General features: G+C 36.1%; 1 protein-coding gene across 8 annotated transcripts in view; it reads right to left on the reverse strand.

Moving 5' to 3' along the window:
• Positions 1–7,974: 7,974 nt before the first annotated feature.
• The window catches only part of LOC125351882 (LIM domain containing preferred translocation partner in lipoma), a 645,466-nt gene continuing 637,360 nt past the window's right edge, over positions 7,975–16,080 (reverse strand). For all 8 annotated transcript variants that reach the window (XM_048346968.1, XM_048346963.1, XM_048346966.1 and 5 more), the window contains 2 exons: positions 14,505–14,625; positions 7,975–11,082 (listed from right to left, as the gene is read on the reverse strand). In XM_048346968.1, the coding sequence (XP_048202925.1) occupies positions 10,954–11,082; positions 14,505–14,625 (250 nt within the window). In that variant the 3' untranslated portion in view covers positions 7,975–10,953. The remainder of the gene's footprint in view (positions 11,083–14,504; positions 14,626–16,080) is intronic.

The raw sequence follows: 16,080 nt of genomic DNA on the forward strand, positions 1-16,080 counted from the left end.
GTTCTTTCCCTTTCCTTTTTTGGTACATCTTGTAATTGCACATATTCCCATACTTAGCAGTAGAGAAAAAGAAGCTGCGACTCTGTTGAAATGATGATAACTGTGTAGGTTAAAAGACAAGACAAAACAACACAAGAAATAAAAGAATTCACTGCATAGAAAATGTACAAAAAATTCTGAGCTCAATCTAGCTGTAAATGTTGCACATACCTCGGTGCAGGGAACTTAGTTGTTCAGCAAACTGAGATCTGAGGCATAACAGTTGAAGCTCGCCCAGAAAAACTCTTATCTTCACTTAACTAGCAAAAACTCAGAAGTGGAGCTGTGGCTCAAATGGCAGAGCATCAACTTTGAGCAGAGAAAACTAAGTGAGAATGCAAAGACCTGCTCATTTTAAAAAGAGAAAGGTTTGCATTTAAGTTTAAATTTTCACTTAAGGTACATTATACCACATGATAATCTTATATATGCTTCTATTTCCTATTTGAAATGTTTCCTGGAAAAGAACAAAGGTGTCATTCATATTTTTAGAGGGAAAATGTTCTAACTTTCTTCAGTGAGGAAATAAGTTTGGGTTCATGTGCCTATCAGCTTTCCCAAGGGAATAAATAAAAGTAGTAAAAGGAAGAAAGTTGTCTTTTTTTTTTTCTCAAATTTTTATTATCAATGGACTGACTAATACTTCACTGTAAGGTATTTGTGATAAGATTTAGTTTCTACATTTCTAAATCTTATGTAGGATACTTCTCAGTTTAGACCTTTTACTGGAGCTGGAATGATGGTAAGGTCCTTGCTAATTCCATTTGCTACTCATGAGGGAGGTCTAATATCTGGTGGTTCTTTTGACAATGTTACCCTGACAGGGTCAGAAGATTAATGTAAGGATCATGGTTCAAAGCCATCTGGGACTCTTATCCTTAATTAATGATAAAAAAATTTCAGAAATGGAGCTGTGGCTCAAGTGGCTGAGCACCAACATTGAACATAAAAAGCTCAGGGATAGTACTCAGGCCCTGAGTTCAAGTCACAGTACTGGCACAAAAAAATTAAAAAGACCATTTCTGTTGCTGACAATTGAATTATGAAAAGTCTTGTGTTTAAAGGATGAATGAAGCAGAATAGTAAGCGATTCTCCTATTTCTGGTATGTAATTACTAAATGAGCACCAATGTCATCCAAAGGGAAAGAGAGAAACTGGATTTGTTCCTCCTTTTGAAATATGTCTCAGCTAAGAAAGTAATCAGGAGAAATGTTGTCTATGAAGAGCTAATTCCTCCAGTTTGAATTTTCTAAAGTGATTCAGAAAAAGAAGTAAATAATTTATCCAGGAAAGATACTCAGACTTAATATTTACTGCTTCAGGACTGTGGACATAGATTTAAGAAAGCAACTCTTATTCTTACACCTCTGTGTGAAGCAAAACCAGCAACCTATAAAATGCCAATACATCAGTAGGAATACCCAAAAATAGTTCTCTATCCTATTCTTGACAAGTAGAAGCATAAAAAAAGGAATCAAGATATTAAATACCTAAGTTTCCACCCCTACTTAAAACTCCTTTGGCATATTTTAAAAAGATAAATAGATACATACAAAATTTAAATAGCTTTTCCTCTTCTTTTTTGGCAGGTACATAAATGGGTCAGGTCTAGGAATTATTAATTTCCTGGCCTGGAAAGCTGAAGTATTTCAAAGTAAAAATTCTCTTCTGGAGGTTCAGCTTTCTTGGAATGTGTACACGTACCAGCCCCCCCCCCATGTTTATATTTTGAAGGTAACAAATGTGTTTTGTCTAAATCTAGGGAACTACATTATAGGGGGGAGAGGAGGCAAATTTAGAATAGTTCTCGTTTTAGATTTTGTATTGGGGTTTAACATTAATCTATAAGGATATTTTCAAATGGATATTTAAGAATTTTCTTTTTTCATATTTTCTTCACTGTCCTGTTCTTCCCTCTAATAAGACACCACAGCTGTACCCGGGCAAGACTTTGCTCAGGAGTACTCACCTCAGTAATTATGAGCACCACTCAAAATGCTTATTCTAGCACTCTGGTCCTAGGATAGTAAACTATCAATGGTATATATTGCTTCCCCACTCCATTTGTTATTAGTATTATTCATATTTTATACATCACACCTCCCAGGAAGATGGGGCACCTTTCCAGCCTTTGAATGTGTTGTTTCAACCAAGGCTATCACTCTGTCAACCCTGCTAAAATCTCTGTATTCCTCAATAGGAACACTGGAGTGTGTGGTAAGACCATACGTCATTTAACTTGGCTCCCATTAATCCCAGCAGATAATCAGATGAGTGAAGAAGATAGACAACAGACACTAAGGAGGAAAAATGTCTTAGTAAACTTACTAGACAAGATCGTTTTAAAGGTTCCAAACATTTAATACATACTTGATGTGGGGATAGAATTCTTTTTAGTAAGTGCACACGTTTTAACTTAGAGCAAACAGCGAGAGGAAATTGAAAAGCCAAACAGAAAATTCAAAGCCAAGAGTATTCCTCCTCCAAAAAAATAAAGAGCTTCTTGAGGGATGCAGCTCAAGTGGGAAATGCCCATTTGTTGAGCACTAACTTCTAGAATATATGATGTGTCTTGCAGATAGTATTTTTTTAAAGCAACATTACTACTAAACTACTTATGGTGAGGACATATTAATCACAGAAATACAACAGTTCTGGGAGTCCAGTCTATCAAATGGCAAATGCCAAATCTCAGAAATATCAATTCCATAGCATTTGTTCAGACATTTCAAGGTCACAGATTGGTGAAATCAGAAATGCATGTTGCAGCAACACACACTTGGGGTGGTCTCTCAATAAAAGTGAGTGGAAAGACAGACTAACATGCATGGCTTCCCTAGAGCAGTTTCTGCCTCTGCAGGACATACATCACGGCCCACGGGAGAGAGGCTTTTCATAAGGATCAAGTCATCTCCGCATGCCACTAAATTCTAAATGATACAGTTTCCATTGATATTCTGAACCTGACTGTTCCAGAGAGGGTTGAAGTTAATCTAATGTAAACCAAGAAACCAAGTGTCTCTGGGGAAATTTGCTGCCCTGTGCTTCTATAACCAGCTGTTTGTGCTTTCAATGGCCTTTCCCCACCAACTTCATCACATTGCTGATCACATAGACTACCAAGTGATTTCCTGCCAGGATGATACAGAAAATGTTTACAAGCTCTCGATGACCTCCAGACCACAGTACAATTGTGGATCTGCTATGGAGAGCCAAATGGCTTCTGTGCATTTCCCTGGATGATTTCTAACCAGGGCTTCAGTAATCTGAAAAAGGACACATTGCTCTCTATGACAGCAGTGGCTTTGCAAGATGTGAGCACATCCCCAAATCTGCCACTGATTAGGTATATTGCTTTTGGCAAGTCACTTAACAATTCTGAACTTCAGCTTTCTCTTCGAGGATAGAGCTATTAATAACCTTCCTCCCAGGGCTGTTTTATGTGTGAAAGTAGCTTGTAAGCTCTCTCAGGAATTATTATTTTACAGCTTGGAAAGCTACCCTCAGGTGCTGCCCGGAGATGGTGACTTGTTTTGCCTATGGGTCTTTCTAAATCAAAGCTGAGGTAGAAGAGGGCAACCCTTGCCCTTCCCCAAACTAAGGAATACTGAGTAAACAGCAATTTGGGGCAATAGTGAAAGAATTTATGCATTTCTGTACAAAACTGTAGCACAGTATAACACCTTCCCCTAAGAGCGAAATTCTTCTTGTCTTCCCCTAAGAACTGATGAGAAGCAATGGATTTTCAGTAGTTCTACTCTAGTTCATTCTGGCCTTTTCCTTGTTAGAGTTCTAAATTACACACTGACATTTCCCAGTATTTTAAGGGCCATTATCAGCAGGTCAGATAAGTGGGAAGTATTGTTGATGAATTCGTTACTGGGGGAAGGTATGTAACAACTATCTGAACAGTTGCTTTCTGCAAAGAGAGGATACTCAACAACAAACAACCATCAGCCAACCAAACAAACCCTTCATAACTTGGAAAACCCTTTAGACTGTTTTTTAATGATGTTTAAATTAAAAAAAAAATCTTCAGTTTTTCTTTAAGTGACCCATTGTTCAAAAACAAGCATAATGAAAAGAAAATGGAGGTAGGAGGCAACATTTATGGGTTAGTCTTTTGTGGTACAAGAGGGAACATAAGCCCTGAAGACTGGTTTAGCTTTCAAGACAGGGAGAAATTACAACAATGGTGTTGGAAGAAATGGAGGGCATCATGAGGTGAGGAGTCCCTCAACATAGGTGCTGTTTAAGAAGTTTGGATCACCATTTTGGGATGAATCTGTGATGGGATTGTATTAATAAACAGAACAGACAGTAATTTCTAACAATGTACTTAGAAGAACTAAGAATGTAGAAGGGCACTGCTTGTTCTCTTGTGAGGATTCAAATGATGGGTGCATTTTCTGCAAGAGTGGAGCATAACTATGGAGCGAAAGTAATGTACTTCTCATGCTGCAATGAAGTTCATGGAAAACTCCTTTCTGTTCTCATTATACAGGCTGGATTTTGTTTGCCCAACTCATTCACCCTTTCAATTATAAAGGGATAAAAAAAAGCAGGTAGCAATATAATTAGTTTTGCCCGTGAACTTTTCTCTTCTAGTAAGCCTGAACACAGGACAGACTTTCCTCCTGTCAATGAGAAAATTCCAGAATCTGTGACATTTTGGCCAAGTGAGGGTATCTTATTGGATATCATCTCTGCTCTCCTGTTGCACTCTAAGTATTTTAGCTTCAACTTCCAATTAGGTCAGTGAATAAACTCAAGATATCTTTTTCGATCTCAAGTCTTCCATAAAGCTAGACAGATGCCACTGGGAATGCTATTTCATGTCATATTACTATGTACTAAGTACAGACTGAGCTTGCTTGATTCTACTGCAGTTCACCTGAATGAAAGTTACTTCTGGGATGATTCTCATATAGTGTTTAGACAATCATTATTAAAATGAGATCAGGGAGTATGACTAAGAGAGATAAAAGTTAAAAGAAATGGTGGACATCTAAGGATGGCATATAACTGATAGTAGAATATTATTATTTACATATGCTCATATTCAAATTATTTTTAATAAAAGCTAGAAGTAGGAATCTTTTTTTTTCTTTTCAAATTTCTATTATCAAACTGATGTACAGAAAGGTTACAGTTTCATATGTTAGGCACTGGATACATTTCTTGTACAGTTTGTTACCTTGTCCCTCATACCCTTTTTTTTTTTTTTTTTTGCCAGTCCTGGGGCTTGGACTCAGGGCCTGAGCACTGTCCCTGGCTTCTTCTTGCTCAAGGCTAGCACTCTGCCACTTCAGCCACAGCGCCACTTCTGGCCATTTTCTGTATATGTGGTTCTGGGGAATTGAACCCAGGGCCTCATGTATACGAGGCAAGCACTCTTGCCACGAGGCCATATCCCCAGCCCTAGAAGTAGGAATCTTTATTAGTAAACTTAAAGATTTCTTCTTTAAACTTAAAGATTTCTGTAAATTAAATGACAATCAGAAATGAAGAGTGAAGATTTTAATGTTTTCTTTAAAATAACTTCAGTTCAATTAAAATGCATCTTTCACACAGCTCCCCATAAAATAAGCCACGTTTATTGGCTAGCTGAAATAAGAGTTTATAACTCTACAGAAGAAACTCTACAAAAGAAACAGAAAAGTAAAACAGAGAAATGCTTTAGTGTCCTTTTCTGTATTGAATGAAAATATGCCTGTAATTCATGATCCAATAAAAACTCAAGTGGCGGATTAACCTCCAAAACTCTTATGATTCAAAAATTAAAAATTAATATTATTGTGGGTTAAATGCTATATATTAAAATTTTAGAAAGATAATCTCTTTTTCCCTTGTAACATAGAAAACAATCAAGTTTCAATGAAACAAAATGATATACTGCCACTAAAACATAATTGGTTTGTGGTCAGAATGCTTTGGATTTGAAAACAAAGTTTCAATGATGTCTTACATTATTTTTGCACATGGCCAGAAAACCTAGATCAGTTACAAATGAATTTGCCAAGAATCAACTAACAGATAACCTGATGAAGATATACACCATCTCACTGCATGACTACACACAAGTTCAAAGATAGGTCCCTTAAAATGAAAGTATTTTGGGTGCCACATGTATTTTCTATTTCCTTTTTTCCCTTAGTCTAATTATAGTTCTATAAGGATTATGGAAGAATGATTTATTACAAGCCCAACTTTGGTAGCATAGCAGGCATAATGGAAATAAGGAAGAAAGGAGGAAAGAAAGTAAGATAGAAGAAAGGGGAGGGTAAGGAAGGAGAGATTAATCCTTCTTCCCATATCACAGTAAGTTTAGTCAGACTCTTTAAAGGTTTAAAACAAAGCTGTGTTAATGAAACAACATCTCCTAACAAGAATTTCATTCTGATTATTGGTCAAGTAAAGAACTTGTCCTGAAATGTTCATAATTGCACTATAGTAATGACTTGCACAGAACCAAGACTCTAAATTCACCTATTCACTATAAAGTCAAACAAAGGCAACTGAAATAAAAAAGGGTTTGCCACATGGGTAGGGATGGTTTACGTCTCTGCCTTTGTTATCTGAGTAAGACAAAATCACAAATACAAACAACATCCAATATATCAGTTTCTGGCTTAAAATGTTTTCCTAATTGGAAGGACCCAGGAGAACCTTCTAGAAGGAGAAAAAAAAATACTCTTTGAAGATGTTTAAGAGGAACTCAGAGTCTTCTGGATGTGTTTTGAAATTCTGCTGAGTATATATTTGGGATTTGGGGATGACTGTTTCCATCACTGACCTCAGCAGAATAGTCAGAGTAGTATAAAGAGATTATTTAAAAATAAGGCACAATCATGGGTTGTTTTCTGATTGTCAGTGTACGGAAAGAGGCATCTACAGAAATGGACTAGAGGCACATTTTGCAGAGGTATATCTTTTTCAGTTTGCTGGTTTTCTACAGATGGCTAAAGCAAGGGGTATGGAACATGCTGTCATATTTCATTCATAACACACATGTACTGTAGCTCTAGGCAACAGATGGACAATCACTTGTTTAAACTACAAATGTGAAATACTAAGGTAGAATGGCAATATTTCTAGAACTGTATATGGGGGAAAAAAGCCTTTCCAAGCCAAGAGGGATGGTGAGAGGCTGTGAGGTTATATCAGTGTTCCCCTGATCTCCCTAGCAGCTGCCATCATTTTCCCAACACCCTTCAAAACTTGATAATGGAAGGATCAGGGGGCAGCAGACACAGATTTGACAAGAGAAGCCCAAACCATATCAAATAGAAATAACACTGTTATTCCTGGCTGGTTCACATTAATAGGATTTTTGTTTTTTTGCTAACTAAGAACATGGTTGGCAGTTGCATTTTCAGAGTCCTGTCTATCTTCTACTATCTATCTACTGTAGCCTCATTGAAAAAGCACTCTCTTCCTCTAGACCTAGATGCAGAATAAATACCTCTTTAAGGTATATAGTTAGGGTTACATTCTTTGAATACTAGCATGAGCATCTCCTCAGACTCTCTCATAGGAAATCATTATGTCTACTTGTTAATCAGCATACACCCTACCAGAAATTTTGATCAGAGAAGTTGCTCCTGCAGAAACAACTGTGTGTTGAGAATGGGGAGGGGAACCCTCATCTATGAGCTGCAGAGATATTGGTATCTCAGATTCCTTATACTGGGATGCTTGATTTATTTTTTAGTTTTAAAGGCAATGTTGTTTGTCAACCAAATTCCACATTGAGTTAGTAGGAGCTGGCAAACATTCTAAAATTCTTACTTTAGGCTCAGTGGTAGAACATGTGCCTAGCATGTGTGAAGTCCTGTGTTCAATTCCCAGCTCTGCAAAAACAATTAAAAATCATCTTATTATGAAATAGTCTGAAGAGCTCATGGCATAGCTTTTTTTCCTCTTTCCTTCTGTATGTCTCTCACATTATACAGAAATAGCAAATATTTGTGCTTTTGATACTTTTAAAAAATCTGCTATTTTCCTTACAAACTTTGTGTTATAGACTCTATTCTATTTCATTATTTATGTATTAAAATGATAACAATTAAGATAATATATCAAAAGACAATGAGTATAATCATCAAGTTAATATGATCTTTATAATTCTGTTATAGGCAATATTATATGTATATAATACAGAAAAGGGAACCTTTGCATTACTTAAATCAAATGATATATAAAACAGGTAAAAAGAGAAATATAAATCTTATATTTAGGAAATCCTAACAGTAAAATATGGTAGAATTCTTTCCTTATTAGATCTTGTGAAAGGAAAATATCTAAGTCTAAATATTTCTGTGTGTGTACACATTACTTCTTATAAAATATAAGTCTATATTAAAAAGAGATTTACTTTAAAACTCTTTGGTAAAGATACTCTGAGGTTAGGTAATAAGAATACACTATAAAAATTGTAAGCAAGCAGAGTTCTGCTGGCAGAGCCACAAGGATAGGGCTGTGGCAGCATTTTTTTAAAGTAACTTTTTTTTGTGTTGTGTAAACATTTGGTTACATATAGATCTAAACATAACAAAGAAGTAGGATGGTACTGCATTTTTATAGTGTGAATATTACATTGGATCTTCTTTTGTTGGCAAAATTTATCTATGGAAATACAGTCATTTATTCCTATAAAACATAACCCTCCATAAATTCGATTCTAATTTTTACCTAAAGATATTTCCAAAGTATTTCATAGTAAACATATTAGTAAATCAATATAAGAGGACTATATTACACTCTAATTGTCTAGTAGTCAGTGCTCTTTGAAGGGCTTTAGCATAGTCTGGCTTTTTATCTGGAACACAAGAATTCAGAAACAGTCACCACTGTATCCTGAAATTCACATACTGCCCCTGTATGAATATCATTATATTTCGTGTTATGAGAAATATAAGATCAGCAATAAGAGCAGCAAGGAAAGAGCAGGGCAATGGTGAACAAAAGTTGCTGAAATTCATGGCTCTGCACAAAACTGTTGAATAAAAGCAAGCTATAGATTGATTTCGATGGAACTGTGGTGCTACAGGCTTAATATTTTCTTATTCTTAAAAAATTACTTATATGATGATTCCTATTCAAACAAGAGTACATTCAACTAGAATTTCTGAGGCATGAGGTGCAATCGAAAACATGCAGAAATAAGTTTCCATTTCTGTTCTAGATGTTAAAATTAGAAAAAAAAATCAGACCAGAAAATTTTCATAATCAGACATACAAAGGTTTGTGGAATTAGGGAAGGGTACTCATGAAATGTGACTATATTCCTTAAACTTGATGTTAGATATAGAAGAATTCGTGATATTATTCTTATTTATAACTTTTTGTGTATTTAAAGTACTCCATAACTTAAAAGTTAATACCTGTGGAATTTTAAAAGAAAACTTAACTAAAAATCTCATCCCCAAATACTTAATTAGTTTTTAAAAAATGGCAACTTGCCATTACTAAGCTAGGTGTCTCTCCTTAAGTGAAACATGCTAGAACTTAATTTGGCTCTGCAGTTGGCAAGCAAGTATTTCACTGGCTAATAAGAATTTGAATACAGATTTTAGGCAGAGATTCTGCATATTTTTAGCACAGAAAGGATTTTTTTTTACAGTGATTGTCTTTGAAAGTGTGGTATAAATGTCACACTGATGATATGAAAATGTTTCCTGCAATACATAATTCAAGTTGCAGAAGGATTAGGAGAATAATGAAACTGGTTTCACAATCTTGAAACCATTTCTTTCTTTTTAAAGTAAATGCAACAAAGCTACACTACTTCATTTTGTGTGTCTTGATTTGCAAAAGTCAAGCAAAAAAAAGACTTGGGTCTGGGGAGTTAAGAAAGAAAAGAAAAGGAAAAGGAAGGAATTTGAAATATTTTTTAATAGGTAAATTCCTCTAGAGAAAGTCAATTTTGTTAGTTGTGTTTGAGTATTAGGAAAAAAATATAAAATATGATTTCATGTTATATATAATTCTAAGATGGAAAGTGGGACAGTACTGAAAATGTTACAAAAGCAAATCTGCTTATATTATGTCCAGGTAGTATGGAAAAGTAAATCTTAAGATAGAACAAAGGATAATAATGCATTTTTCAAACACAGTCTTAAAATGCTTTGTTCGGCATAACCCACCCCATAATCATTTTTAGAAAACAACTAAAGTGTGGTTCTCATTCACCAGCCATTAGCTATTGACCCATACTACTTTTTTGATGAGCTTTAACCATGGATCACCATAGATTTTTGAATTTGGATTGATGTAATTTGAGTTGGGGCTTGTGTGGATGTATTATACTTTAAGTCTTAAATTTTTATAGCCTAACATGGAAAAATGTACACCTTTTCCCCCTTTATGTTGCATGAGTGGTATACTACAACAAGAAAATATACTTTTCAGTACAGAGCAAGAGAATGGCTAACCAACCCTAGAATCATAGGCAGTCTGGAATATTGGGTGAGACTGCAAGCTATGAGCACCTGTGAATTGGAACATTCACCCAGCAAAAAAATAAAAAAAAAGAAGTCAGCAAATACCACACTTAAAAAACAACAAAAAAACAACTATTCAACCAAATGAAAAGTGAGAAAAACACAAGGATTAGAAGTGAGAGGAATGCAGAAGTGAATGAGACAGAGCTTAATCCATGCAAAAATGTGAATGTCTTTAGAACAAAGGCCTGTGGAGGCCTTACATGATCTCTTGTGAAGTATGTATTTGGTAAGAACTTAAAAGAAAAAAAGAATTTCATAATCTATGTGTTTCTAAACAAAGGTTCACAACAGATGAAAAACATAGCTTGGTGGCCTTGCCTCTATTTTTCCTATTCCTTATCTTGGTGTGTATTTCATTCTTCTCAGTGCTGCTGTGCACTCAGCAGCTAAAGCAAGCTCCTGGATCTACAAGTCAGTGCTCGCCTTCGCAGTTAGCACCCTGATGCGAGTAGAGTTGCAGGTCTTGCAGAGAATGTGTCCATCCAAGGGGTAGCAACCTTGGTTGTCTCCTTCAGACAGGAGACCACCGCAATCCTAGAAAAACAAAACAATACAGAAACAATGTCAATTCAAATGTACCTCCATGTAATCCAATGTATTTGCTTCATAATGAAGGCCTTCACCAAGGGGCCTCTTGCTATCTACCCTGTTTCATACAACACCAAGACATCTGCCCTGCTCCAAGCATACAGCATGATGAATCAAACTGAATGAGACATTATAGACATAAATTCAAATAGAGTAAAAGGACTCTTCTAAACTCACTTAAAATTAAGAAAGACCAATATTTCTAGGCTGAGTCCCATGTTAAAAACCTTTGCCTGAAATAACTTGTATGTGAATGTTACTGGGAATATATATAAGAAAAATAAAAGTTAAGGTGACCTAAAACAAAAGGTACAATTATTTGGTTCTTAGTCTTTGTAAGGGCTCTGTGTCTAACTTGCCCCAACTGCCATTAAGTGAGAACAGGGCACCTGAAGACATGTTCATTTACATGGAAAATAAGTTCTACACCTTTGCTGAAAATCTTAGGCTAAAGTATGCTTCAGCTTCTGGTTGGCATTGGTTAGAATGTGAATAGTGAAGTGGCTATCCTAAACCTTGGTTTATCTCAACCCAAACTATCGTAGATTTCTGAGGCAAATATGGTTCTTATCTAGTGGTATTCTACTTGTATCCAGGATACTGTATTAATTAAAATTTTATTATGTTCAAAAAAAATGAAGAAAGACCAAGAGCTTCAGTCCCAAAGTAATTAATATCTTGTGGCCTCAAATGACAACAGTGACAACCAAAGAGGGGGAAAAGTGATCTATTCCATCTTTACCCTGTACTAGCAGCTTAAAGATCTCCCCAAAGGAATGCACAGGTTCAGGAATGGAAACCTTGGACCATTCTAGGCCAAAACAAAGGGAATAATTCCTATCAAGCAGAAGGGCCACCATTGGTTTCTGCATACTTACTTCAATAGTAGTAAAAATAGCAGAAAATCCTCTAAGTTGTGGAAGGCAATAGTTTACATAAAAAGAAAATAGTAATTGTAGAGGAGGGGCCCCAGGCACTGTTCCTAGTGCCTGTCACTGCACAAGTCTGACTGCAAGAATCCCTGCTTTTCCTATCTTACCAAGCTCTTTGGAAAGTCAAAGCAGACAAGGGATGTAAATGTGATTTGAAAAAAAAAATGCAAAGAATCACATAAGTGCAAAAGATTGTGTTCCTGTCAGCAATACCTTTGATGATCCATTTTGGAAAGTGTTAGGTAGTAGTTAAATGCTAGTCATTGCCTATGATGGAAATTGAAGTTTCTTTGGAGATGAAATCCCAATCCTACAGGTTACAACTGCTACATATCTCGTGCCTGCTATCCAACAGTATCAAGGAGAGGTTAATGGAGTTCATGCCATATTAAAATTTAGGTTCACACAGGGGCTATCCAGTATGAAGTGGCAGTAACAGTCTTGCTCACAGGAACATTGGCCTTACCCAAAAAAGTCATTGGATCTACTGTAGTTCTAGAGGCCTTTAGGACCTTGGGCTTGTAGGCCAATGCCTTTAGGAAATTAGGTAACAGGACTAAGTAACATCTTTCTGTTGCAATAAAAGAAGGCTATTTTATAAATGGTCTTGTTTCAAGTCTTTAGTGGGGTATTGTCAACATCACCCAGTGTCAGCACCTTGAGGAACCCACAGTTGATCAGAGCATGGGAACGGTTAATGTCCAGAATTTCAGAGCCAAAGGGAGCCTTGCAGGGTGGCCACTGCAGCCTCCTGTCACACTGTCACATAGATGGGGAAGGCAAGGGGCAGAGAGAGAAGTGATCTACATTTGTATTTATACAAGGACTAGAACAATGTCTTTTTTTTTTCTGTCATCTAATTCTAACAGTTTTGCTCTCTTCTAATTCAACATTTCACCCATTTTATAGTTTTCTTCTAAAAACTTTCTTAGCATTTAAAAACAAATCTTGCTAATTTAGCTATCATTTAATGCAACAGGAGAAAGGCATATTTCAGGCAAGCCACTGAAAAGTCAAAGCCCATTTGTAAGTAGTTCAAGGATATGAGAAATTCTGGGAAACCTTGTTTTTTGAGTCCCAGTTTCTCCAACTGTAAATTTATCTATAAAGTATCTATTAGCTCTTAGGCACTCATCATTTGGTCTATGGACATTGTGCTTCTTTACTTGTTAAGTCATAAAATGTTGTGAAAAAGCTGTTGGTTTTGTACTATCTTTTCTTATGTTAAGGCTGGAACAAGACATGTAACTTGGGCTGTAGGGCAAACCAAAGCACAAGACATAAAACAGATGGTCAGTTACAGCTAAAGCAGCAACTGGAATAAATATAGTTCCAGAGTGGCCACAGCCCCATAAGCCAGTGTCCTGGGATGATCTCCTGGCTAGACTAGGCGTGGGTATAAGGAGGCTCATGTTATCCCTCACAGAAAAAGGGACTCAGAGTGCTTCACTCTGAAGAGCTAGTAGAAAATAAAGAAAATGTTTCAAAGTAAATTTGTAGAACTAAGAAGCTATTTTAAGATCATTAAAATTCCAGGAGGAAAGGCTTGCTGCCCTTTCCTACATTAACAGCCTAATGTCCCTTAGACTTTAGCTGATCTCTGTTTCAGAGGGGCTTCTCTTGTCATTTCTAGCCTGTTTACAGGTCTTGTATTCTCATAGTGCCTTTTGCATCACTCCTTTATTACACCCAACAGGCATCTAACCTCATGTGACCTGTGTGTGTGTGCCACTACTGGGACTAGAACAAAGAGTCATGTGCTCTCTCTGTCCTTTTTTGATAACTGCTGGTAACTCTTCCAGTTCTGGCTTTTGCTGGTTAACTGGAATGTCTCTGATTTGTCTGCTTAGGCTGATGTTGAACTGTGATCCTCAGAGCTCAGCCTCCTCAGTAGCTATGATTTTAGGCTTGAGCCATTTGTGCCACACTGGTTTCTCATCTTCTAAATGCTCAGTCAGTATTTAGTCATAAATACACCAATCTCTATGACTCTAAACCAGAATCTCCAACTTTTCTGAAATAAATGAATCCTTGGCACAGTAGATGTAGAAAAGCAGAAGATTAGAGCCATTCAGTATAATGACAATAATAATAATACCACAAATTTCCAATAACTTAATAATTTCAAGTGTCTAAATTATTTTTTTAAATGATGTCCATTAATATACTACTTTGTATTTTTATGTCATAGCCACATTTTGGAGTTAAGAATTTTAGTTTTTGCTAAAATAATTGCAAATCTGTGTGGGAAAGGTAACGTGACTTATAAAGGTCACTTGAATTCAATTCCAGTGTCTGAGTTAAAACCTAGGTCCACTGATGGTGGCAACAAGGTTTTCCCAGACTGAAGAAATTCTACAATTGTGAATATTCATCTCTAATGAGACTTTCCCTGCTTGCCACATACTAGTAGGGCATGTGGTACCCAGTACAGACCTCACAGCGGTAGCAGTGCACATGGAAGTCACGGTCCAGGGCCACAATGCGAACAGTCTCTTCCTGGCCCGGGGCTGGCATGATAGGCTCCTTGCATACAGAACATCGAGGCGCAAATTTCCTGAAAAATGAAGAAAGTGTGGTTAAACCCTTAATATAGTCATCAGCAAACAGGTGAGATGCAGAAGAAAAAAGAAAAGACACAAATCAAGAGTCAAGATGGGTCTGAATTTCCTGTATAATCTTGAACAAGTCAAATTTCTTTTGTGGCCCACTTCCTCATCTGCACAAAAAGAGACTTAGGACAACTGAGTCATACTTGATTTGGTGGAGGAGTGTGTGAATTCCTTTGTATGAAGAGTGTATAGGAGCTCTTTACCAACAACAACAGGTCATATGCAATGTGCCTGTGCATAGATGCCTGCTACAAGCACTAAGCAGGCTCAGCTGAATAGAGGGAGGCATGGTTCATGTTCCTGATTTCTTTGAATCTTTGAATGCTTTCCATGAACCCTAGACATATCTTTTGAGTTTTCTATCTTTGCCTCCTTTCCAACTATTAAAACCTCTTATCTGAACTGTATCTTGAGCTCTAGAAACCAACCTAAGAATTCTCTAATCCACAAGTCTTCCAAATGACAGAGATTAGTGAGTAAACTATGCAAGACACTAAACAGTTAAGTCTGAATTTCTTATATTTTAGCCACATTAAACTTTTGTGTGAAAAGAGATATCAAGTTCATTATTCTTTAAAGCGTCTTTTTTCACTACTAAAGCTATGTTATTAGAAACCACAAATACTCACACACATATACATATGTTTTTGAGGACCTGGTTAAGAATTTTATAGGTTTTTCTTAGTAATTTTTTTTAACATGGCCTATGGTTCCTAACTTTCTTTTTTCTTGTAATAGACCAATAGGCTTGATATTCTTGGAAATTAGAGATAGCATTTGTAAAGGTATGAAATGAGACATGATTTGAAATGGACATGAAAAGGAACTGAAGATATTTTTCAAAAAAATCAGGCTATGCAACTCAGCCTTTTAATGGTAATGGTTTTAAGATTAATGATGTTAAAGTTTATCTATTTGTAGTACAACTTAAAAGGAAATAATGATAGTAATCTAATACTTTGCAGAGCACTTTATGGTTGTCAAAGCATTTTTACATACATTATACTCTCTATATACATATTAATTTTCCTGGCAGCACCCAAAAGGCATCTGTATGGCTGCAATCTAAATAAATATGAGTTAAGCAGAAGATCAATTGATTGCTATGAAAGAGAAATTAAAAGGATCATGGTACAACTGCAGCAGTAATCAGAGTTGTTATAAGTGGTATTTTATTCAAGAAGGAGTTTAAATATTCAGTGGTAAAAAATTGCTTTGGACTATCTGATTATTTTTGAATCTGGGTCATTAATAGTTGAAGTAAGCAGGTTTCTGATTTCAACTGCAAAACTTCCTTTTCTCAAATCCATTGGAACTATAGACTCTGAAAGTATCCATAGCTTCCCCACATTTCTCTAAGCAGAATTATTCCTATTCTAAGGTAACAATTCTTTGATTGA

This window comes from Perognathus longimembris, chromosome 5, assembly GCF_023159225.1.
Source record: "Perognathus longimembris pacificus isolate PPM17 chromosome 5, ASM2315922v1, whole genome shotgun sequence".
Classification (NCBI taxonomy): Eukaryota; Metazoa; Chordata; class Mammalia; order Rodentia; family Heteromyidae; genus Perognathus; species Perognathus longimembris.